Source organism: Arachis hypogaea, chromosome 2 (assembly GCF_003086295.3).
Source record: "Arachis hypogaea cultivar Tifrunner chromosome 2, arahy.Tifrunner.gnm2.J5K5, whole genome shotgun sequence".
Classification (NCBI taxonomy): domain Eukaryota; kingdom Viridiplantae; phylum Streptophyta; class Magnoliopsida; order Fabales; family Fabaceae; genus Arachis; species Arachis hypogaea.
Genome location: NC_092037.1, coordinates 58,801,696 through 58,825,803, shown reverse-complemented (window position 1 = coordinate 58,825,803; position 24,108 = coordinate 58,801,696). Strand labels below are relative to the sequence as shown.

The 24,108-nt window shown below is 33.3% G+C and overlaps 2 protein-coding genes across 4 annotated transcripts; one reads left to right on the top strand and one right to left on the bottom strand.

The window, feature by feature from the left end:
* The first annotated feature begins 1,470 nt into the window (after positions 1-1,470).
* On the top strand, positions 1,471-12,518 carry LOC112744933 (uncharacterized). Of its 2 annotated transcripts, XM_072218041.1 has the most exons (14): positions 1,491-1,638; positions 2,766-2,891; positions 2,980-3,106; positions 3,213-3,464; positions 4,150-4,277; positions 4,364-4,433; positions 4,522-4,624; positions 6,736-6,853; positions 6,934-7,015; positions 9,924-9,985; positions 10,996-11,068; positions 11,193-11,273; positions 11,602-11,682; positions 12,106-12,518. In XM_072218041.1, exons 4-14 carry the CDS (start codon positions 3,438-3,440, stop codon positions 12,271-12,273), a joined length of 993 nt encoding a protein of 330 aa, XP_072074142.1. In that variant the 5' UTR covers positions 1,491-1,638; positions 2,766-2,891; positions 2,980-3,106; positions 3,213-3,437; the 3' UTR covers positions 12,274-12,518. The 2 variants fall into 2 exon arrangements, with proteins under 2 accessions (XP_025650499.1, XP_072074142.1); XM_025794714.3 differs by lacking the exon at positions 3,213-3,464 and having other exon boundaries at positions 1,471-1,638.
* Positions 12,519-15,661: 3,143 nt separating this feature from the next.
* LOC112744914 (amino acid transporter AVT1A) lies at positions 15,662-23,073 on the bottom strand. 2 transcript variants are annotated; one of them, XR_011872881.1, is made up of 12 exons: positions 22,491-23,073; positions 21,497-21,750; positions 20,747-20,961; positions 20,342-20,365; positions 20,070-20,250; positions 19,769-19,988; positions 19,549-19,684; positions 19,423-19,440; positions 19,169-19,316; positions 17,460-18,341; positions 16,673-16,735; positions 15,662-16,004 (listed from the first exon to the last, which is right to left on the bottom strand). XR_011872881.1 is itself a non-coding variant. In XM_072218032.1 (12 exons), exons 1-12 carry the CDS (start codon positions 22,730-22,732, stop codon positions 15,912-15,914), a joined length of 1,638 nt encoding a protein of 545 aa, XP_072074133.1. In that variant the 5' UTR covers positions 22,733-23,073; the 3' UTR covers positions 15,662-15,911. The 2 variants fall into 2 exon arrangements, 1 of the variants encoding a protein (XP_072074133.1); XM_072218032.1 differs by having other exon boundaries at positions 17,460-17,503.
* Between the last annotated feature and the right edge of the window lie 1,035 nt (positions 23,074-24,108).

Genomic DNA, 24,108 nt, shown 5'->3' with positions numbered 1-24,108 from the left:
AATTTTTAAAAATTAAAAAAATCTTATTTTAAAAGAAGTCCCAACAAAAATAAAAATAAAAAAATACCCAAAGAGTCAATCTAATTTCATGCTCACACACATTCACAGTACACAATAGAAAAAATAACCACACAAACCCTTATTTTTCTCTTTATCCACGTCCGCACCCCACCTAACGCCATCGATCACCGCCGCACGTAGTCCCTTTCCTTCCCGAAATCAGCATTGCTGACCGCCACCATACATAGCGTCATCTTCTATTCCCGAAACCAGTGCCCCAACCACCGCAACAAACATGCATCTCTCCATTAGCCAATATAGCACCGTGGGGCACCACCATAAGCTTCCTTTGCATCCGCAGCCGCGTTCACGTCACGCCGTCCCTTTGCAGCCGTGGTAGGAATGTAGCCCCCTGTTGCAATTGTAGCATCACAAACCACCGCTGCACCCTCCTTTCGAGTACACCGCCGACTGCACGCACCAGTATCCCTCCGAGAACAGAGACTTTCCGTTCGCGAAAACACTACCACCACACCCTCCCCTTGCAACCGCATCGTATCATGCCACCGAGGAGGCCTCCACACGTCCGCTTCCATTGTCCTGCCAAGGGTTGCGACAGAATGACTAGTGAGGAAGAAGGAGGTTGCGTCGCTCTTGTTCTTCTTCTTGTAGTTGTTCTTCTTCTTGATTTTGGATGATTTTTTTTATTAGTTTTGGATGTTAAATTTTAGATTTTTTTCTTATATTTTGGATGTTTCTTTTTTTTTGGATTTTGGATGTTTTTTAAATATTTTTAGATGTTTCTTGTTTAATGTTCAGATTTTTTTCAATTTTTTGTTATTTTTTGAATTTTTAAATAATTTTAAATATTTCGTTTTTATTAGGTTTTGGATATTTTTTGTTACGTTTCAAATGTTTCTTTCTATTAAAATTTTTTAAAAGAATTTTAGAATTTTTAAACTGAATTTTTAAAATAATTTTAGATGTCTGTTATTATTTGATTTTAAATATTTGTTTTTAGATTTTGATTTTTTATTAAAATTTAAATATTTTTCATAATAATTTAAATTGACATCCTCTTTAAAAAAAAGTGGTAATTGATTATGGTGAAAATTTAGGTGCAGTCGACTTCACGTGAAGTTGATAGTTGAGAGCTGTTAGATGAAAATTTAGTCAAATCAATCAAATCATTTAATTAACGGCTCTCCACTATCAACTTCACGTGAAATAAAACGACTGTACCTAAGTTTTCACTGTTGATTATAGATTTTTTTTTTTGGTAATTAAAACGGGCCTAAAACCCCAGGTAATTGATTATAGTTGACTGTACCTTTATTACCACCATTGATTGGATATAGTGCATGGAAAAAGTCCCCCTCTATCTTTACCTCTCTAGTCTGCTCACATGCAGAAACAATCCCCCACAAAGAAAGCCCTATTGAAAGCCCAATTTAGATGTCCTTAAATTTCATCCAATCAGCAAACATTCTATTTCACAAATAAAAAACGAACAGGGCAGGAAAAAGGAGAGCATTATCGTCTGAAGCAAAGAAGCCTCTGCACCCACTGACGGCAACAGCTCGACAAAGGGCCGACCCCTGTCACAAGTGGAAACGACGCCGCGGTTAACTCACTCAGGTTTGTTTCCCTTTTTTTTTTCATCTTTTTTATTTTATTTTTTTTTAAATTGTGTCGTTCCTGGTGCTATGTTCTTGCATTTTATACACCATTGCTATGTTTTTCCTGAATGTGTTGGATGTTAGTGATGCATTGGGCTTGAGGGATTGATAAGTGATTAGAATTCGAAATTGCCAACAAGAAAATTTTCCATGCTTCGCTATAGGTAGGGCTGGTTGATATCTGATTACTCGTTAGTGTGTTAAGCCCGCCAATGGTGAATACTTTTAGGTTGTTGGATTTGATCAGCAGTTGATGATAGATTAGTCGAGGTTTCATATCGTGTGTTACATTGCTTTAGCTTGGATATGAATATCATTATATAAACAGTTACAACTGGGTGCCATTGTTAAGTATTTACCTTGATGTCACAGTGGCAAGTTTCTGCATGTTATTTGGATGTCGTAGTTACGGATATTGGATGTTATTTGTTCATTATGTTTCCATTAGTGTATTTAATGGTGAACCTATTAGTAATTTGAAGATTTTGCTATTTCACATGTATTATTTTAGAAAGCTTCCTGTGCTATTTCACATGCTCCATTATCATGCCACAGATACTAGAACCTTCTTTTTTTCTTTCATATGCCATGCGGCTGCAATGGCATAACCTAAAACATTTTCAATGGAGTAACCTAAAGCAACCCAAACGAAGCAACAAAGAATATGTTATTAGTTTGTATTATTTCTTGTAAAAATAAGTTTTCGTTTGTGAGTGATTACTGTTGTTTCTGCAAAGATTTGACTATGTTCTTATTTACCGTTTAACTCCACCCACTTATTTTCGGTTCTGCACCATGAGTTTCGGGTGTTTTGAATGGAATGGGTACCAATGGCTTGGTACATTTGGTGGGCCTTCTTATTGCATTTAGGTTTAACTCTGAGGATTCTATTGTTGATAGATTGTTAAGAAACATGGGGCATGCTCGAACTCTGAATTGAGGCATTTCCTCCACCTAAATCTGTTGTCCTGAAGAATTTTTGGATGGTTGGTTTATGATGAATGGATATATGGGAAACACGCCATAGTTTATTGAAAGAAGTATGAAGTTCTACTAGGTCTAAATATCATTTGAAAATTTTTGCAGATTGTGAGTGGGTGCAGCACCGAGAAATTTTTGAAGGTTGGGGCTGTTCTCTTCTTCCACTAAGAAGGAGGAATCACGTAGCTTAGCTGTGATGGTTGCAAATCGCTATCTTCCTCCTTGGTTTAGGTGAGTTTGCTGTTTATCTAAGCTTTCTTTCTATTTCTCCTTTGCTTGATAAATGATGTCAATCTGGTTTTTTTTCCTTGGATTTCAGTGTTGCTCCAATGATGGACTGGACAGACCATCACTATAGGACTCTTGCACGTCTCATATCAAAACATTCTTGGCTTTACACAGAAATGCTTGCAGCTGAAACAATTGTTTATCAAAAGGGAAATCTGGTAAGTTTATAAAGATAAGTCCTGGGTCCCTCCTAGCATGAATAACAAGTTATCATAATTTCTAAGGGGAAAGGTCTCTTGAAATCTTAAGATATTACCTACGCAGACAAATTTCTTTATCTTGAACATGCCTCATCATACAAGACCTATTCAGATTTGAAGCATAATTGACACATAGGCCCATTCTATGTTGCCCTAAATTGGCATAAGAGTTCTTGAAGCTGCCATTTGGTGGGATTTGGGGGAAGTAAAAATATATGAAGTTAGCAATCCTGCACTTGCAAGTAGAAAGAGTGTCCTTGACTGTTCTTACTTCTTAGTGTTTGGACCCATGACCTTCAATTGTTTCTGTCACAAGGTAACAATCTTACTAGTGTGTCTGGGGTTCACTCTCTTCCTTATTTTAAAATTAACTGATTATTTAAGTTCTTATGGTGGCATGAGGTGAAAATTGGACGTAACATCGCACTAAGCTCTCGAGATTTAAGTATTCTTGTTTAAATTGCCGAGTAATAGAGAGATAGATGGAGATGACCATAGGATTCAAGTTAGGTGGTCACTGTGGAAGAGTGTTTGGGGTTTTGTTGCGATAAAAAAGTGCCACTAAAGCTTATTGGTAAATTTTACCACACAACTATTAGACTGGCAAAGTTGTATGAGACTAAATGTTAGACGGTAAAATGCCAATAGGAACTTAAGCTTAATGTTGTAATTATTAATGAATGCATTAGAATCTCATGTTAAGTGGTTTAAACATGTTGGAGAAAGCTTCAAGAGGCTCTAGTTAGAAGAGTGGATAAGATACTGCAATGAGATAAAATATAAATGTTTTAAACATGTATGTGATCTGTGATAGGCCATTATGTTGTTGCTGCAATGAAATAAAATATATTGCTTACCCAGTATGGATTGTTTTTTCTAGTTGAAGGCTTTGATTATATCTATGCTGTGGGCATATATGTGTGTATATGAACACAAACTAACAAAAGGGTGTTGAATAAATTGGTGCTGAAAAACCATTGATTCTTTTTATATGTTGTCAGGACAGGTTCTTGGCATATTCTCCAGATCAACATCCAATTGTGCTGCAAATTGGAGGAAGTAATTTGGATAATTTAGCAAAAGCAACCGAACTTGCTAGTGCTTATTGCTATGATGAGATCAACTTCAAGTCTGTTCTTATCACCTTAAATCTCAGAGCTTTATTGTTGTCTTTATCTCTAACAAAATGAATTTATTACTTTCAATGCATATCAGTTGTGGATGCCCTAGTCCAAGAGTAGCTGGGCGTGGATGCTTTGGTGTACGTCTTATGCTTGACCCAAAGGTTAGAAAAATCATCCTTGATTAAGGTTACATATAAACATCTTTGTCTTATCTGCATTAATATAGAAATTTAATGCATACAAGGAAAGTTTGTTGCTGAGGCTATTTCAGTAATGGCTGCCAATACAAATGTACCAGTTACTGTCAAGTGTCGAATCGGCGTGGACAATCATGATTCTTACAATGAGTTGTGTAAGGTCCTTCTTTGTTCATTTTTCTCTATTCATATTGAAAGAATGAAATGTTATGAATTTTTGAAACAGAATTCATCATAGTGAAGGGAAGGTTGCCCCTGTTCAGTGTCAAGGCATGGCAAAACCGCAAAAGCCATTTTGTTGTGGTTATTTGCATTAATGCATTTTGATCCTCCATTGAGCCTACTTTCCAAGTTATTAGATTTATGTTAGTATGGCTGCACTGTTTTCAATCTGCTGCATTTTATAAGCATTTTAAATTATGCTGTGCTAAAACATGTGTTGCTTTTGTCCAATTGATTAGGTACATGGGGAATTCTATCTTTTTCACCCTTATTTTGATAAGTAGGTACATTGGGGATTCTTATCCTCGCAAAACCCTTGGATTTACTACTATAACATTGAAATTACTATTTATTAATTGAAAGCAAATAGTGACCTTCTGCTAGGATCTTAGAATGAAGATATCATGTTTGTTTCCGTAACAATCGGGTTGCAGTTAGTAGCTAACTGTTAATGGAAAAACAAATAACATATCTAGAGAATATATGATTATTAAGTATTTAGCAGGAAACATTTTTATGTAGTAAAGGAACTTACGAGCATCAGTGTTTTCCCCATTTGCGAATACCAATGAAAATAAGGACTTTAAGTTATCATATATTTCTATGTCTTATATAAGTTTTGAAAAGATTTCCCCCCTCTTTTATAGAAAAATAATTTTATTGAAAGGAAAGAGGGAAAGTACAGGCAAAAGGCAAATAAGAATGCTCCATAGCAGAAGCAAACCAGATTAAGGGGAAAAGTTGAAAAGAGCATCAACATGCCTATTCTCTAAAGTGTGACCTGGCAACTCCTTTTAAGTATTTATTATCAAAGCACCATATAGAGGTCAAGAACAGAGTCTTATTAAATTGATTGCCATAGAAACATCTTATAATATATATCATGAGGGAAGCACATTGATTATTTCTCTTTGCATCAATAAATACCAAATCTGTTGTTGAATCCTATAATCACAGTTGCAATTATTCCCAAAAGAATCATATTCTACTCCTCGACTTCTCAGCTGTCACCAAATTGTGATGCCACCAACCTATACAAATAATAGGAAACTGAAAATGAAGCAGGGTTGCAAAATTTAGAAGCTGATGTCAGTTCTGCATAAACCTCTTTTTAGGTCATAATTCTTATTACACAAATAAATGACAAGGAGAAATATTTTTACACAATTGTCCCTGGCATTGAAGCTTGCTTACTGTTGCACTAGCCCTTGTTGGTTAATATAATAATGACTTCCTAATCTATTTTGTCAAGGAGAAATCCTTAATTAATGATTTCTTTGAATTATTTTTGTCTTTCTTTCTTGAGATGTAGGAATTCAATGACTGTTTTCCTTGACTTTGGTTGTTGTAATGAGATTGATATTTTCTGGATGCAATAAAACCTTATTGGAATTCTATCCTACATTAATATGGATGTGATTTATATGTCAGTTTTTATACCTTAGTTTTGTGTTCAGTTTTAATTGTAGTAAACAGTGTTCCGAGGTCTTTTATGGCTATCTCTTCTGGTTTATTTTAAATTTGGTGTGTTATAAATCTGTTCCACACATTCCATGGTAAATCTATATTATATACTTTCTTTAGATATCTTTAGCTAGTGTGTGGTTTGTCCCAAAACTTTGGACTTACTTTGTCCTGTTCTATTTTTCTTGGCTTTGGGAAAAGGGTAGAAGTGAAATCATTGTGACATGTCATTACATGGCACTATTGTTTACTTCAGTTGGAGCATAATTTTCATATATATAGCAACAGAATTTTCCACTACCAAGTCTTGTATAATATGTATACACGTTTGGCATCTTTGTGCTGTGAAGATTATAACCCTTTTGTACGAAGTATGCTTGATTTATTGGAGGGATAATTATTTTATTTTTTTGCTATTATTTTTGTAAATTGAAGTGGATATATATATATATATTCTTCCTTTTTTTTGTTTATACAAAACCCTTCATTCTTTTATTATCAGAATACAAAGTTATATACTTGCCTTTGTTATTCAGGCTGTGTATTGACATTTTATGTTGCCACTTTTGTTTCTTATCAGGTGATTTCATTTACAAGGTTTCTTCTTTATCACCTGCTAAGCACTTCATAATTCACTCAAGGAAAGCACTACTTAATGGCATCACCCCTGCTGAAAATCGGAGTATTCCTCCATTGAAGTATGTGTCAGGAATTTGAGTTTTATAGTCTAGTATATTATTTAATTAGAGAGATAATGTATCATATTTTTCCAATGCAGATATGAATACTTTTATGGTCTCTTACGGGACTTTCCTGATTTAACATTTACAATTAATGGTGGCATTGCTAGTATTGATGAGGTGAGTTTTGGCTCATATTTCATGTGATTGAGACTTGGTATCCAATGATAGTAAGTTTGTGATAAAGAATATATTTAATATTCTCTTAATCTCTTCTTTTATGACCATATCAAATATGTCATCCATATTTGAAGTGCACATTCATTTTATTTATGTGTGGGATAAACAGAAGTACTATGCTATACCCTGTAATATTTTAACAGTAATTTTGTTTTGTTTTTGTTTGGTATCTACAAGCTTTGGTGTGTTTTTATTTCAAGTTGGTTATATTGGTTTAGCATGCCTCACCTTTTTGTCTTCCTTTTGGGCTGGATTAGATTTATTGAGATTTGGACTTTTATCTAGTGCATTGCTTTGCCAACAGGCGATACAGTTTGTCTTGGCATTGCTTTTTTTATATTTTCCAACTTTTGATGGGACTGGTTGAGTGGAGTAATTTTCCAAATTTATTGTTTGGCAAATACATTAGTAGATGATGAACTAATAGAGTGAGTTAGAGTTAGTTATAAGATTAGAGCCAGCTAGGATAGGACAGCTGTAAGGTTGTTGCAGCTATCATAACTTACTTATGTATGAAAGACTATTCTGCTCTTTGGACTAGCTTATGTAGCAAGCTATGCTTCTTTATATATATACACACAGATTAGCGTTAAACTTATACAAATTACACATTTCTGAACTTCTTTGTTTCTCTCTGAAATCTTTCTTCTCTCAAACTATAATATGGTATCAGTGGTATTATGTTAGCACATAATCCAGCTTTACACAATATAGGACGAAACACATGACATGAATCTCTTCTTTATGATAGAGAGAGTTATGGAGGCAAGCTGCTAGTTTCACACATTCCCAATAAGGAACAGCTAACAATCTAAGATGTTCTTATTAAAGCCGTGTCTAAAGCAAAGTTTTTGAACCTAAGGGTTATTTGTTTCTATCTGAATTCTCTCTTCTTTCAAACAGTAATATGGACAATTAACAGTAATATGGACAGATCCATTTATGTGGGTGTGGGGGCAAGTGCCCCCACTACAATTTGAAATTTTATTGAATAGTATATAATAATAATATTTATTTGCTCCTATTAAATTATTAAATTTGACCCCACAATAATTTTTTATTCAACTTTCGACACTTGATAGCAAATTTGAAAACTTCATATTAGATGTCCATTATAATGATCAATTTTCAAATTTAAATAAAACTGGTGTTTTTTCTTAGAAATCGACTCGAACGAATATTATCTATCCATTTGTGTTTCTTCTTTTAAAATTAGCTTTAATTTTTTTCATAATAACACACTAATTGAATGAACTTTTTCAACTATGAATATCATCGAGAGCTAATTTGTATGAAAGTTGAGTTTTAAATGATTGTTTAACGACATATATACAAAAAAAAGACATTTTAATTATATTGTCAAGGTTTCAAAATATGAAATATAAAAAATTAAATTTTAAATTATATGTTATTATTTAAATTACTATTTTAGTATTTTAATTTGTAATTAGATATTTTGAAACCTAATCATATTTTACAATAACAAAATATAATTATAACAACAATTATGCTATGTATACATAAAATAATCATTTGTACAGAATAAATTTTAAAATATAAATTTTGAAATACAAAATACATATTAAAAATAAGTTAAATGATATATATATTTATACACAAATTTATAAAAGATAATTTGATAACTAATTTTTTATGTAAATGTAATATTTTTATTATAAAAATTATTATAATGTTATATATATTTTGTCCCCACTATCAAAATTTTCTAGATCCGTCACTGGGTCTGCTATATTATCTTTGGGCCCTATCACAAACCATCACTATAGACATGAAGCCGTTTAAAATACTCTTCAAGCTTTCAGGTTCTATCCTTGAATAACCTAAATCAGGTTCTATAGTCTTTCCTCATAATGATGTTAAAAAGTGCATGGCAATACCCTTTTTTTATAGCATGGTGGAGATCTAATAATCTCCATTTGAAAGAAATGGTGTTATGAATTTCATGTGGTAGATAATGACTATCTCTTCATGGTTCTATTTACTCATTGTAGATCATAGCCAAAATAGCAGTCTTATTGACATTCTGATGACTTCAGAAAATGGGTATATGATTCTTTTCTTTTTTGGCGATTCATCTCATAAATTCATTTGTGAACCTGTTTTGTATTTGCAATTCTTACTAACCTGAGTTTGATAGTCAACATCCATGGCAAGTAGAATCTCCATTGAAGTTCCTTCACAATTCACATGTGAAATCCAAGTTATGTGTTACATGTGTTCTGAATCTTCCACTGTTAATCAATATGCACCTTTTTTTCTGCTCTCCGCAACTTCTTTGTTCACATTGGCAGATGCTGCTTCTGTCTCTTCCCCCTCTCTTGTTACCTCTTATGGTTGCAATTTGCAAACCTTTACTTATTGGTTAACCCCTCTTTCTCTTGTGCTCCATTTATGGTTTCTCTTCTTGCTTATACAAATCTCAAACTTGTTTTACACGTGTTTCCTTTGTTTGCAAGTGCTACAGTCTATGTGATATTGCTCAATCAATGAAAATTGAGTATCTCTGGATAGATTAAATATATTTTTATGTTTTAACATTTAAATGGTTAATATTATAATAGTGGAATACAATAATAAAGATGAAATTGCATTAGCTAAAATTTGTGGACACCATTTTCATATTATTTACTTCTTCATGAGTTTGATTTACGTTTTTCATGCTATTCCCCGTCTTCCTCTTTTTTTTATAGATGGCATGATATGCTGGTGAGTGTTGTAGCTTTGAAATTGTTCTTTTAATGGATACATATTGCTTTTATTAAAGGAAAAAGTTAGATATTGTCATTCTGCTTCTTTCTGTTCCTTTACTTGGCAACTTTGATTGTAGATCAATTCAGCTCGAATGGCTGGGGCCCATGGTGTTATGGTTGGACGAGCAGCATACAACAAGTAAGTCTCAAATACCAAATCTCTCTGCCCCAACCTCCTTTTTCACACTTTGACTGTGTGAAATCTAAAACAAAAAGTATCTAGCTCTGTTATATCTGGCTCTGCTTTTCAATAAACGAGAAGGGGAATCAGCCCTTCCATTCAATTTCCTGTAAAAGTGATTTTGACATTTTAGGTTAAAAATGATGAATGCCCATTGTAATTCTTAAGTTGGATAAAACCTTGAAGTAAGTTATCATCTTATTAGTCCAACTGCATTGTTCTTCCACTTGAGCACTTTGTGTTAGAGTAAGCTGTTTTAGTTTTGGACATAAGTTAACATTCAAATTTTTAACAAAATGCATAAAATTGTTTTACATAAATTTTATGTTATGAAAGAAACCTGATATTTCTGCAATGGCCTATTAATGGTTAAAACTAGGAGTGCTAGGTGAGCTGGTGCAGCTGTGGTCTATTACCTGGTGCATGGTTCTTTTTGTCACCATTAATGCGTAACAATCAGAAATTATTTTTATGCATGCTGTGTGCACATGAACGCAAACAATGTATCTAAAACAATATTATTTCGTGAAAACTTGGATGTTATATACATCTTCATTGCGGGTTAGATAAGATTTTCCCAGCTATGCATATTTTTGGAATTAACTTCCTAGAAATATAAGCCCTAAAGTCTAGCTACTTGAAAGGTTTCTTGTGCTAACGTGTTTTCAACCAAATGCTCTTCCGGCTTAAGAGTTTGATGAAGGACATACTTGAGATGTTATGCTGAGACTTAATTGTATGTAATAAATAGTAGTGACAGGGATCCAACTCCTGTCGAGTCAGTTGTTTGCCACTATTTTGTCATGTTAATTACCTTTGTACTAATTCCCCTAAGTGTTAAGTTTTTTGGTTGAAGACTTTAAGTGACTTTATTTCTCTAATAAGATTTCACTATTGGGTGGACTTCATGATGTTTATATGAATTGATACTCAGTAGCTTGAATAACCATCATTGGTAATCTCTGCAGCCCTTGGCACCTTTTGGGACACATTGATACTGCAGTCTATGGTGCATCAAGAAGTAGTCTTACACGTCGACAGGTTCGGTTAGAGTCTTTTGGCTTTGAATGTATTCAGAGGCTTGAATTCTTGATCTATATTTTGGAATGACGTAGGGTATATCTTGCTTTGTTTTGATTTTCTTTCTCCCTCTCATTTCATCAAGGTCCTTGAGAAATATCAAGTGTATGGGGACTCGGTATTGATGAAATATGGTCCTGGGCCTACTGTGCGGGATATAACGAAGGTGGGCATAGCGCGAATAATCCTCAGTAGATGATTTTCAAAATTTGTTCTTGTATAATGCCCGTCATTCAATGAACGTTTCTTGACAGAAATGTAATTTTAATAGCAAGCTGATATGTGATGAAGGCATGGATTTCAATTCTCTTAAATATACTTGTAATGTAATTATAATTTGGTATACATGGTTCAATGCCTGGACTGATCCTCTTTCCTCCCTCCACTTGCAGGAAGCAAGTTATATATCTATTTAATGTGATTGATTTTCGGACTTTCTGCTTCCAATATATATTTTACTATTATCATATGATCATCTGTTACTTTTTCTGCAGCCTTTGCTTGGTTTCTTTCATTCTGAGCCTGGGAATGGACTTTGGAAACGCAAAGCAGATGCTGCCATCCAAACTTGCTCGGTATATTACTTTTAAAACCCTATATTTTTAGTACCTAGAGCTGCGTCACTAAAGTAATATGATTTTAGATGAGGTTATCAACATCCACTGTTAAAAAAAGACTTTGATAACCAAGCAAGTCTCCAAGTCTTCTTAATTTCATCGATTATATACGGGTATGATATTGTGGTGTTGCACAAAGCATACTCCTAAATATTGTAAGGAGACAGGTTATCTGTGGAACTAACAACAGAAGAATGTGCTTATCGTGTTTATAAAAAACTTATCAAATGGTTTATGAAATTGTTGTGTTGACATCTTGTGGGCAAGTTAATTCAAAATTTGGCTTATGTTTTACATCATAATTTGCTGTAATTGTTCTTTTATGATTCATTTATTGAATTGCTTACTTTGAATGCTTACTGAGTTCCTTGAACTTTGTAGACAATCAAAGCACTTTTGGACGAAACCTTGGCAGTAATTCCTGATTCAGTCTTAGACTCGCCTCTTGCTGAATCGTCATGCGGCCGTGGATATCTTTTTGCTAACATGGACAGCTTGTTGCCTCCTCCATACATAAGAAGAGAAGAGGACGATACTATGTTAACCTAGGTTCATGTAAACTCTACACACCCAAGTCTTGAGCGGCCATTTCAGTTAAACTCACATGCACTCATTGCCAGTTTGAGTAGTGATTGATAGATCTCACTCTTATGTTAAAACATGAATGAAATTATAAACCATATGTTATCTACTATATGTAGTTGACATAAATGGTAATCTATTTGATGTAAAAACTTTTAGCTGAAGCTGGGGCATTGAATTTATAAATTATATGGCGTTCTTTTGCTTGCTTATTTTATTTGAGTATTTGTCCATATTGGTTCCTAAAAAATTTCGGATCAGACATTTTAGTCCTTAACAAACAAAAATTAATTACTTGGATAGTTTCCAACATTTAATTCCGTTAGTCAATTAGGTTCCTAGCCCAGTTTGCTTCGTCAAGTTTAGCTGGAAATGTCCTATGTATTGTGTTAACTTGTCACGTCACACGATTAATGCCATGTGGACAAAAGGGACAAATTGGTCCTTGGTCTCCTTTGTGCAAAACGAAGCCGTTTTATGGATGTACCTTATCCGTTTTATGGATGTACCTTATCCATTTTATAGATGTACCCTACGTTGCGTTTTGGAAATTGACCCTTCGTATGGGAGATTCCTCACATTCACTCCAAAAATGAAATTACGAATGACTCTTTTCCCTGCTAGGTTTTACGAGGAAAACCATTCTCTTCATGTGACGATTGTCATCCCTGTCAAGAACTTCACCATCTTCACCAGCCTGACCTGCATTAATGTTATTTTGGGAGTGATCGACATAGCAAGTCAACAGTTGCAAGTTCATGCTGTTCATGATTGTGTCTATGTCGTCTTTGACCGGGGATAAGCATTTTGCATTTATTGATCGATTATTGTTAGGTTGTCCTTATGAAGAGCATTGTTGTGTTTATTGAATATTTTGTTTGAGTGAATATCAGGAATGGAAATTTCTTAGTAATGTGTATATTTTGTATGAGTGGCTCTGGTATGCATGCATAAATATAGGAGAAGTGGTTGGTATGAAAGTATTTAAAATAGGGATAATGATTTGTTGTAGAAAAGTTAGATAATGCATACTTAGAATTTTAGTAAGCTGAGTTTGACTGTGTTGTTAATTTCATAATTTGTCATATACATACATAAATGGCTGAGCTTGTAGTTCCTGTATTTCAATGCGGTGGTAGTTTTGTTAAGGACAACAGAGGAGTACTTCATTACATAAATGGTAGTGTCAAGAAGTGGTCCCCTGGATGTTGATTTGGTGAACTATTTTGACTTGAAAAAGTTGTTTGAAAAGCTTGGTTATCATGCTTACAAAGAGATGTATTGGTATGACCCAAAAGCTAGTAACTTTGAATGTGGACTTCATTACCTCTTATGCTTGCTTTGTCTGTATTTTGGTTGTCTGTTATATAGAATTTTGGAGGGATGGAAGAAGGTGAGATGCTAAAGGATCAAATTAGGTTGAGTTAAAATTTCGAACCCTTACTTACCCCACTTTGTTTATGGCTTAATTATGGTTGTAAAGAAGGTTTAAATTTGAATCTGTTGTCGGAAGTTCTAAGATCGCCTCTGACTTTTCCGAGACATTATATGTTAGTTATGTGGGCATCGTTACCATGCTGAGAACCTCTGGTTCTCACCCCATATAATATTTGTAGTTTTCAGATGCAGGACATGAGACATTCTGAAAGCTTCTGAAGTGAAGAACTCTTGCCTTATGGGTTTCTATTTTGGTTTTGATATATATATATATATATATATATATATATTGCATAGAACATGTTATGTCCCTCTTAGAGGTTGATTTGAAGAAACAGGTTCTGTAAGCTATCTTTTGGACCTTTTGGGTTTATCTTGTATATATTTATGTAAATATCCAGCCAACCATGGCTTCGCAAGTTGAGCCTAGAGTTTGAATATTTGTATTTTTGACACTCCCTTTTTATTATTCATATACATATATCCTACGTTTCTTCGTACGCAAGTTTCTCGTTGACGTGAGCGTTACGATTTTTGTTTTAGACTTTCCTTCAAAAGCTTCTAGTTATAAAATTCCTTTCAACTATTATTATATATATTTTTACTTTTAGAGGTTGTAATACCTTGTCACCTCAGTCTTATGACTTAAGCATAAGACTCTATGTGGTAGGGTGTTATAATATTTTTTAAGACCGGATCTCGAAGAAGATGATTGGCAGTGCTAAGATGATGGATTGACTCTATCATTTTAAGGATATTTCAGAGGATAGTTCTATGCCTATAAAGGACCAAATAATGCTCTGACACAATAGATTAGGACACTCTTATTTTTCATATCTCAAACATTTGTTTCCAAGATTGTTTAAGAATATTAATTCTTCCTTACTTAAATGTGAAAGTTGTATTCGTGCAAAAAATCATAAAATTCTTTATTACTCTCAACCTTATCATACATCTAAACCTTTCCAAGTAATTCATAGTAATTTATGAGGTCCATCGAAAATAACTCAATTTAAAAAAAAATGGTTTGTAACTTTTATCGATAACCACACACATGTTGAATCTACCTTATACATAAAAAATCTGAAGTTTTTTAAAATTTTCAGTATTTTTCAACACAATACTATCAAAAATATTATATCGCATATCAAGAGTTTTGCACATATCTTGGATAATTTTAAAATTTAAATTATAAATTTTTTAATTTAAAAAATTTAAATCTATAATATATAAGATATTTAACTGCCTTTTCAGATTAGATCTAATGTTTTTTTATCTGATATAAAAATGGTTGTTAGACGATTTCTCTTTAAGAAAGTTCATTCTTCTGTCTAAAAAAAACCCATTCTGCACAATGCTACAAAGTACAAACCCTATGCTCATGAGGGAGCAAGCAGATTGAACCTTACTGCCACATCGTAAAAGAAAAAACTAAGATTGATGTATTGAAATCACATCTAATAAAATCAGAAAACCAAATAGCTAATATTTTCACATTAGCACTAGCTCTAGGACCATTTACTTTGTTTCATCACTTTCATTACAATGTTTCATGACAAGATCCCAATTTGAAAGAAGATCCCACGTTGCTTTAATGTTGATTATTGATAACTGGAGGTAGAATGTTGATGAGCTTAAACTTAGCGACTTGTATTATAAGCCAGAACTTGAGCAAGTGCGTGATCTGAACAAGTTAATTTTTTTTTTTTTTTTTTATAGAGATCTGACCGAGTTAAAATTGCTTAGCTGGATGATTAATTTAGTTAGTTATCGTTAGCTTTCAGGCTGTTAGAAGTTCTAACTGAAAAATTCATTTCTGCTATTCAATCAATGAATAGAGATTTCTCCTCCGATTCAATTCATCTAGGATCATAAATAACTAATCAAAGCACTTGTGCCAATGTCAAACGCAAACTAATAAGAGTCCAAGGCATAAACTAATAATTATTCAACAGTAACACGATTATAGGACATTAATACTCCACTAAAAAGAATGCAAACCTAGATAATGAAATGTTCTGGTTCGTTCAAAGCAAGCTACTAAATAGGCTTCATTACAAGTTATTCCCGCAATAATTCAAATGGCTCCACTACTAGCCATATAAGGTAAATTTCTAACTCTGAATCCATAATAACTTAACCAACATGATCAGTGCTGAAAGACTGATTTAGTAACTATTCGCAATATCTAGCAGAGAGGAATAAGTTCCGAGGAGTCCACAAATGATTCCCGCTCCTGAAATGATGATGCTCAAGGCAACCTGAAAGAACCAGCAACACAAGTCTTGAGTTCTATGGAATGAATAGGAAATTTTTTCAAAACAGCTTTTTTAATGTATGAGCTCACAATAGTTAACAATTCCACGCGGTCCAACAGCCAAAAAAGCTTTGAAATCAGTAGTGTACCAAAATTATCTTAAAAGTTTCATATTATTACAAACTTATGTATGAAAGAAAATATAAAATTAACAGTGAAAGATCATGTACTGGAAAAAAGAATAAAAAATAACTTATTTTGGTTTGATTTTCCAAACAAATAAAACATTTTGGATTTAGTGGTCGATTAATTTAATTTTTTTTTCATATGTAATTTTGTCCACTGACATTCATTCATGGCAACTATTTTAGCTTCATAATCTTCCAAAGATGATTATTAATTTTGGTACTTCAATGTTGAAACTATTCAATTAATATAAAACACGAATGCGATAGATATAAGGAAAATTGACAGATAATACTGAAAGCTTACATGCATTTCGTATTGACTTAATTAGAAAGTATTATTGTTCAATACTAACATTAGTCTATAAGTTATAATCATGTGAGAGTGGAATTTAGATTTTTTATTAAATTAATAATTTCATCACACCTATGGACAAAATATGAATAAAGGACTAGAGAGTAATTATGAAATCAGAAACGTACTTACCTGCATCTTTGTAGCTTTCTTGCCCACAATTTTCAGAAAGCAAAGACTAGGCATTATCACTGACTGAAAAATTTTGCATACAAATATTATATGTTGTTCAATGGGGATTCCGTATAAGAAACTGAAACAAGAACAATAAGGGAAAGCAGAATGGAGTATGGACAAATCTACCTCATCCCAATCATTATAAACAAGTCTAGCTTGTTTAGATGAGCAAGTAAAGTCGCTGTATGTTTATATGTAAAATCAATATATATATATATATATATATATATATATATATATATATGGATTAACTAATATTAACAAACCTTATTTTATCCTTGTACAGCTTTTCATTTTTAGTGATTTTCAAAAAAAAAAATTTTTTTGCGGCTCTAGGTTTGCTTTAAAAAAATAAGATGAGATGCAGCCATGTAGGTATGAATATAAGGCACATACATTAAACATACAACAAAATTTAGTTATAGGATACGAATAGCATGCTAACACACCATTAAAATGGTATCCTCAATTTCAAGGACAATTATGCACATGAGTATTTCTCTAATCAATTAAAGTCAGTATTTTATGGTTGATGTATGTAAATAAAAATTGTAAGAAACAAAAAATGACAGAAAAGGGATTAAAGAATCATGAATTATATCCACCAAAACAATCTTAACAGAATCATGACTTCTAAATTCCTTCCACGACAGTTGAACTTTTATTTGCGGTTTGAATCATAGATGTTATTAAAGAAATATTTGTATTTGTATGAATATAAGTAGCTGAAGGGAGTGCTTACCACAAGTATGCTGAAGAGAGAACCAATTAAAGACATCACAAGCCCTGAAATTGTAATGAAAGGATATTAGAGTTAGACTTGTTTAATTTTGTAACATGTATTACCACTTTAATACAAAATTTCATCATTAAAAAGATTTAGATGTATGATTATTGACTATTAAGCACCTTAAATTAGCAAGAGCAGTAAGAGCTTAGTAGATAAGGTACTGATCAATGACAGAAGAAGAACATGGCACACAAAGTTGCTTACTTCCACATTTCTTGCAATATTTACAATTTAAAAAGTACAAAATAAGTGTGAATTAGTGAAAGCAATCAATGTCAACGTCCTCCCAATGCAAGTTTAAGTTTTGAACTTCAACATAAAATATGTTTACTACACAATGATTTGAAACCATTTTTTAGACGATGGCATTGAAAAGTAGCTCTGGCCCGGAGGTAATTATCCATAACCTTCACGATTCTTTTCATTTCAAATTGACTCTTCAACTTTCAACCCTATCAGAACTATTCATAGTGGACACCTGACTGCTACACTTCCTATTAAGCCAAGGTTGTAGAGCCTGTCAGCTGTTGGTTACCGTTGGACCAGCTAATCACTATAAACATTTCACCAGTGATTTTTGCATATGCCTGTGTATACTATCTTTTGTTCCGACTTCTCGGCTACACATTGCTTATTAGGGGGTTGCAAACAGGGCCAAGTTGCTAACATACTGTAAAGTTTTGTTATCTTGCATGTTTGCAGTATGCCTCAAGTCCAAGTGTATATCTTTCCTATGGGGTTGCAATGCAAATGGAGGCCGACTTCAAGGGTTTCTGGTGATCCCTTATTTTGATTTTGAAGCTTCTATCAACATTATTTCTCCTTTAGGACCTCCTTCAATCCCAATCATATTTTGAGTCTTGTCAATTATACATATAATAATTAGATATACAGGATGCACAACTCAAATACAGGAGCAAGTTAGGCTAGATTTGCGCCATGTAATAATTACCAATTGTTTTTATCTCCAATAACCTTTTACAGCTTTGAACATCAGAAAATAATATTCACTTTCTGTTACATTTCCAACTGTCTTATTTTTTCATGTCTAGGTCAAGCTACTATGTGGAAACCGGAAAGCAAGCTTCCCTTGCTTGTTCCATGGTTGCACTAGATAAATATAAAGATCCTACCAAGCTTAGGGAATTTTAAAGGGGATATGTTACTCAACTTATATAGTAGGAGTCGAGAAGAGAGCTCCAGTTGTAAATCCAACTAGGTATGTGCAAGCTAGTGAAACAAGTGATCTTGTGAGTTGGACTGGTGGTGATTGAATACGAGAAAAGATGGAATAGAAAAGTAAGGGAATTCACTCTGAAGATAAAGCTGTTAGTTATGCACTCACGCTCACTCCCTTCATGTCTAGTGCTGTTTTTTACATTGAATTGTCTAGAAGATATTAAAAACTGCTGAAATGACAGTTGTTACAATATGACAAATCATCCATTTTGGTTCAAAATATGCCAGGGAGATAAATGAAGAAACTAAACCAGTTTGGATGTGGTTCATGATTTGGAAACAAAATAACACAAAAAGAAAGATTAGCATCAGAATACTGCACATATGATTATGAAATTATATCATAATATGGAATGAATGAATGAATGAATGAATAGGTCTATAGCCCAGAGTTTATATTTCAGAGACAGCCTCAGACTTACCAAAAAATGGAATCAGAAATGCAGCACAAACCGTAGATGCAACCAGTGCAGATCTAAGAAGAATGTAGCACCAGTAAGTTCTAGAAATTCTTTCGGGCAGCAACTCCTCTAGACTCCTTGCCAGTGGATTCATCAACAGAGCATATTTGTTAAATATTAAGGAAAAAAAGTTAAATATAATTATTGATGAATTTGATAAATCAACCTACGCATTTTGTACTTCCATAAACAAAATTATAGCCAAAAGGATATTTAGTAAATGGGTTAATTACCTGAAAGAAGAGTAAAGAAACATGAAATTAGAGACTTAAAAAAACATCTTAGGTAGATTGAAGCTATTAAAAAGTAACAATTAGAGACCGAAAAAGTATCAAACTAACTGTTGTCCATAATGCAACTTTGGAAGCAAATGCACCCTTTGGCATATTCAATGTTATCTGGGACAAAATGCTGTCACCAAACATGAAGTATCCCATGACTGCAACACCTCCATATATCAAAACGCACAAAATAAAACTGCATGCAGAAAAATGAGTTGAGGAATCAGAATGTAGAAATTACACATTATTTTCTAGTGATAAAAGGAGTTAGGTACCATACCATGTTATTAATGCCTTGGGGTATTGTGATTTATCCGCCATGGACTGGTATATATTTGGAAAAACGGAATGTCCTGCAAAGCAAAAGCCATAGATACCAATGGCGAATGGCAGGCCGCTCCATCTCACCACTTCACCAGTGTGATGGAATCCAACATTATCAATTGTCCCAACACAAAAAACACAGATCACAATCAATATTGTTGCAACAACCCCTCCAGCTGCAGATTGTCATAATAAGTTCAAGTTACAACAGATTCTTTAAATTGAAAACAAGGAATTTTCTTAAGACCTTGGGGAACCTGATAGATAAGAGATTAAGCGAAGATCCTTCAACCAAACCGTAGGAAGAATAAGAAGTGCGGTCAAAATTCCGAACAAGTGCACAGAGTCTAACTTGAGACCTCCCCAATCTATGGAAGTTCCCGGAAACACACTACTAAGGTTATCTCCTTCCAAGATAATGAATTCCACACAGTATGACTGCAATCATGAAAAGAGACCTTAGGCATAAGGTCCAGAGGAACAGAACACAGGTATTTCAAAGGAAATGAAAGACATTGTTGCCACTCACATATAATTCAGTGTACAAAACGATCTGCAAGAAAATATATCAAAAGCAATAACATCAGTATATATTGATTAGTAAAACCACCAATTCAAGCTTCTAAGCACCCTTTTTCACTTCTACAGCAAAGAATTCGGATATAGAGAAAAAAGAGATAGGAATATTCTTATACACATTTTGAGGCCCTTAATAATTTATAAAACCCAAGATAAAAACTGAAGCAAAACCATTTAGGATCATGATAAAAATAAATAAATAAATACATAAAAAAAGAACTACAATATTCATATATCAAGAGAAAAGCAGCATTTCAAGTCCATGCATCCAATAATTAGAGATGTGAAGTAACGAGAATTGCACAACAATTTTCAATCAAGTTAACTTTTAGTAATGAAAAAACAGAAGACTCACTGATACAGCAATACGGCCATATCTCCCAAATGCAGCTTCTCCTATATCCGGGTAGGTAATGATTCCTTCTTTACTTTCAAAGCAGCGTCTCAAAAGGGTGGCCGTATAACAGCATACAATGGCAAAAAAAAGCATCACCACCATACTGGCCCACCCTGCTTGTCTCACAGTATATGGTGTAGATAGAAGACCAACTCCACACATAACATTAATCCCTGCCAGGTACAGAATCACATTATAAAACAGTCACATAGAATTAGAAAACTAGGATCAGTGTTTGATATTTGAAAACAAAATTCATAGAATCTGTCAGCATTTCTGCAAACAGACAAACCAACTTTTTAAATTCCAATTTATAATTAAGCAGTAAAATTTAGGAAAAAATGCTCGGACATGAAACAAATATAGAGCCAGAGACACTGAAAATTCGTGTCCCCTCTGTCCATGCTACTACCAAATGCAGCCTAACTACTCATTAAAGCTGTATATATTTCTCTTCACTTCATTGATAGGTTACTTATTACAATTATAACCACTCTAAGGATAGTGATATGCACTAACTTTTTGGAATGAGCCACCTCAAATGGCCAACTTTTTCTTACTGAAAGGAAAAAAAAATTCTAAATTGCATAATTGGGGAATGTCTTTGCCAGTATTTGAATCTAACATATTTTATAGATAAACATGCAAAAACCAAGCTTAATGTTTAAAAATAAAAAAATTGCAGCAGATAAAGATGAAATAGTATACCATTGAAAATTGTTTGAGTTAAGCTGCATCCATAACCAATAGGCAATTCTCCAGTAACATGCCTTTGAATTGAAGCTTTCTCCCACCATGTTGATGATCGAGTGATGCCTTCATGACCTGACAGTAAAGGAGTCTTTCCATCTATCTCCAAGTTGCTCTTTGAACGCGCGAAACTCGAATAAAGAAAACTCGGCCCTCGTAGAAATGATTCGAAATTCGGTGCTGCAGCAATGGTATAAGAATCTGTAGTCTCTCTGTCAAAAGTAAGGGGATGAAAAACAATAACACAAGAATAGTTAATGTTTGATCCAATTAACAAAAAACGCCATATAACAGAAAGTACCAACAAAGCTTACTAAAAAATCCTAGAAAACCAAAAATACATCTACCTCTTTACAAAACCACTCACCTACAGAGGTCATTTCATATGGAATCTTCACTCACTACAAGAATTTCAATAACCCTCACCATATTTTAGCTATAAGCCAGGGCAAAACTTAATATGACGCTCTAATTATTGGAAATTTGACTATGGACTTGTTTTGGTATCCCATACTAATTCGTTGCGCATCAAATTTTTACATACACAGTCGAGCAATAAAAGGAACGAGTTTGTGCATGTTGAAGATGCTAGGGATTAAAACAGCATAAAATAAAAATGAAATAATAAACAGAAAATTACACGAATTTCGATATTATAATGAAAAAAAGAATTAATTTCTCAAAATCAGTCAAGCACCAAAACCAAAACAAAAGGACAGTGTAAATTGCTTTGAAAACGGAGGTGGGACCATCCAAAGTATACAATAATTCCGAATAAAAGAAAATTGCAGAAACTAATACAGGATGAGTCACGTAAGAGATACTGTGTTGAACAAAATCACCGAAAGAAGAAGAAGAAGAAGAATACAAAACCTTATCATGAAATGCTAATTGGAATCAAAACAAAAAGGATAGTGAAGAAGATGAAGAGGAAGAGAGGATGATATCATACTTGTAACTTTGAGGCCACTGCTGAGAAGTGAATGATTCAGGTTGATGTCCTCTGCGATGACGATTCCCATCGTCGTCGTCGTCGTCGTCACTGCCACTCCCACTGCTGCTTTCGCTCTCGAACTTGACAGCTTCAATGTCTTGAGGTTCAGCTTCTTCATTCTGTTCGAACATAAACTCCTCACAGTCCTTCTCTTTCTCGCTCTTCTTGTTCCTGTTTTCGTTGTTGTCGTTACTCGCCATTCTAACCAGAAGACTCAAGACCCCTTTTTCTTCAGAGCACAAGACTTAAGCAGAGAAAACACACTGTGTATATATAGGCATTTTTATTATGTGTTATTCCCTTATGGGTAACGTGGTACGTTAGAATTTGTGTTATTGGTGAGTTGTTTATGAACCATGATGATGATGCATACACACTGAACAAAACTTTTGAAGAATAAAATGTTATTGAGTGGCTGTAATTGGGTTATAAGTTATAACTGGGACTGGGACATGACTAGTAAGTAGCGTGTGACAAGTGAATGACGATGGTAGAAAGTTCCAGTAGGATGGAGATGAAAACCTGTAGAGGGAAAGAGAATATTAATTTCTTTTTTTTTTCTTCTTCATAATATTCTTTTTTTTTCTTTTCTCTTATTTCTTTTTTCCTATTTTGTATTCATATATTCACTGCGAAGGCCAAAGGTTAATAACTCATTCCAGACATGTAAATATTATGTCATTAATTTTAGAAAAATATTGGATGAATAAATCTTTTTAACATTGAACTTAATTGTTAAAAAGATTTATTTACATAATATTATTATTAATTTTAATTTTAATGTTAAATTTCCGTTAAACAAGAGTAATAATTAAACATTTTTTAGGGTGTCTTTTAATTTCAATATATCTAAAAAAATAGTAATGTCAAGTTATTTTTATTTAATTAACATTTATAATTTCATATATATAATATTTATAAAGATTTTGTTTTGGGCTAAAAAATTTTGATATGGAAACAAAATGAGTGATATATTTTAACATGGTAATTTTTTGTGTTTTTTAAAATTGTGAGAATACACAAATCGGATGGTCCGATTTGTGTTTAAAAAGTTGAAAAAACTCAAAGTACACAAATCGGACCATGCGAGTTGTTTGATTTTAAAATTTTGCTTAAGAAATCGTATGGTCTGACTTGTGGTTGGACAAATATGAATTTTGAAATCTAGAAAACGGATCTTTCGAGTTATTTGTTGTTTTCAATTTTTTTACTGATAAAGAACTCGCATGGTCCGAATTCTGTTCTACTGACACCACATGGCTGTGAAGCACTTGTATTTCTCATATTTGAGTCCAACACCATTTTTATTTCCATATGCAAATTAAAAGTGTTTTGTTATCGTGTGTCATAAGATATAGGTTAAACATATTACAAGAAATAAATATTTTAATATTATTTATTATAAAAATAAAATTTTTTATATTTTCAATACATAAAAATAAGGGCAATTTACGTTTTTAAATTGTTTCAACTCCAAAATTACGCAAATGCATTGTTTCAAAAATGGTTACGCAATTGCGTTGTTTCACTATATTATATAAACCGCTACTGGCAGTAGCGGTTTAGAGATGCACAG

Excerpts from the sequence above, each read along its gene's own strand:
- LOC112744914 (XM_072218032.1), bottom strand. The coding sequence starts at position 22,732 with ATGGCGAGTAACGACAACAACGAAAACAGGAACAAGAAGAGCGAGAAA. Across the intron at positions 19,685-19,768 it reads CCCAAGGCATTAATAACATG|TTTTATTTTGTGCGTTTTGA; the intron begins GTATGGTACCTA and ends TTCTGCATGCAG. Across the intron at positions 16,005-16,672 it reads AGAAAGCTACAAAGATGCAG|GTTGCCTTGAGCATCATCAT; the intron begins GTAAGTACGTTT and ends TGGTTCTTTCAG.
- LOC112744933 (XM_025794714.3), top strand. The coding sequence starts at position 2,857 with ATGGTTGCAAATCGCTATCTTCCTCCTTGGTTTAG. Across the intron at positions 4,625-6,735 it reads TGATTCTTACAATGAGTTGT|GTGATTTCATTTACAAGGTT; the intron begins GTAAGGTCCTTC and ends GTTTCTTATCAG. Across the intron at positions 11,683-12,105 it reads CTGCCATCCAAACTTGCTCG|ACAATCAAAGCACTTTTGGA; the intron begins GTATATTACTTT and ends TGAACTTTGTAG.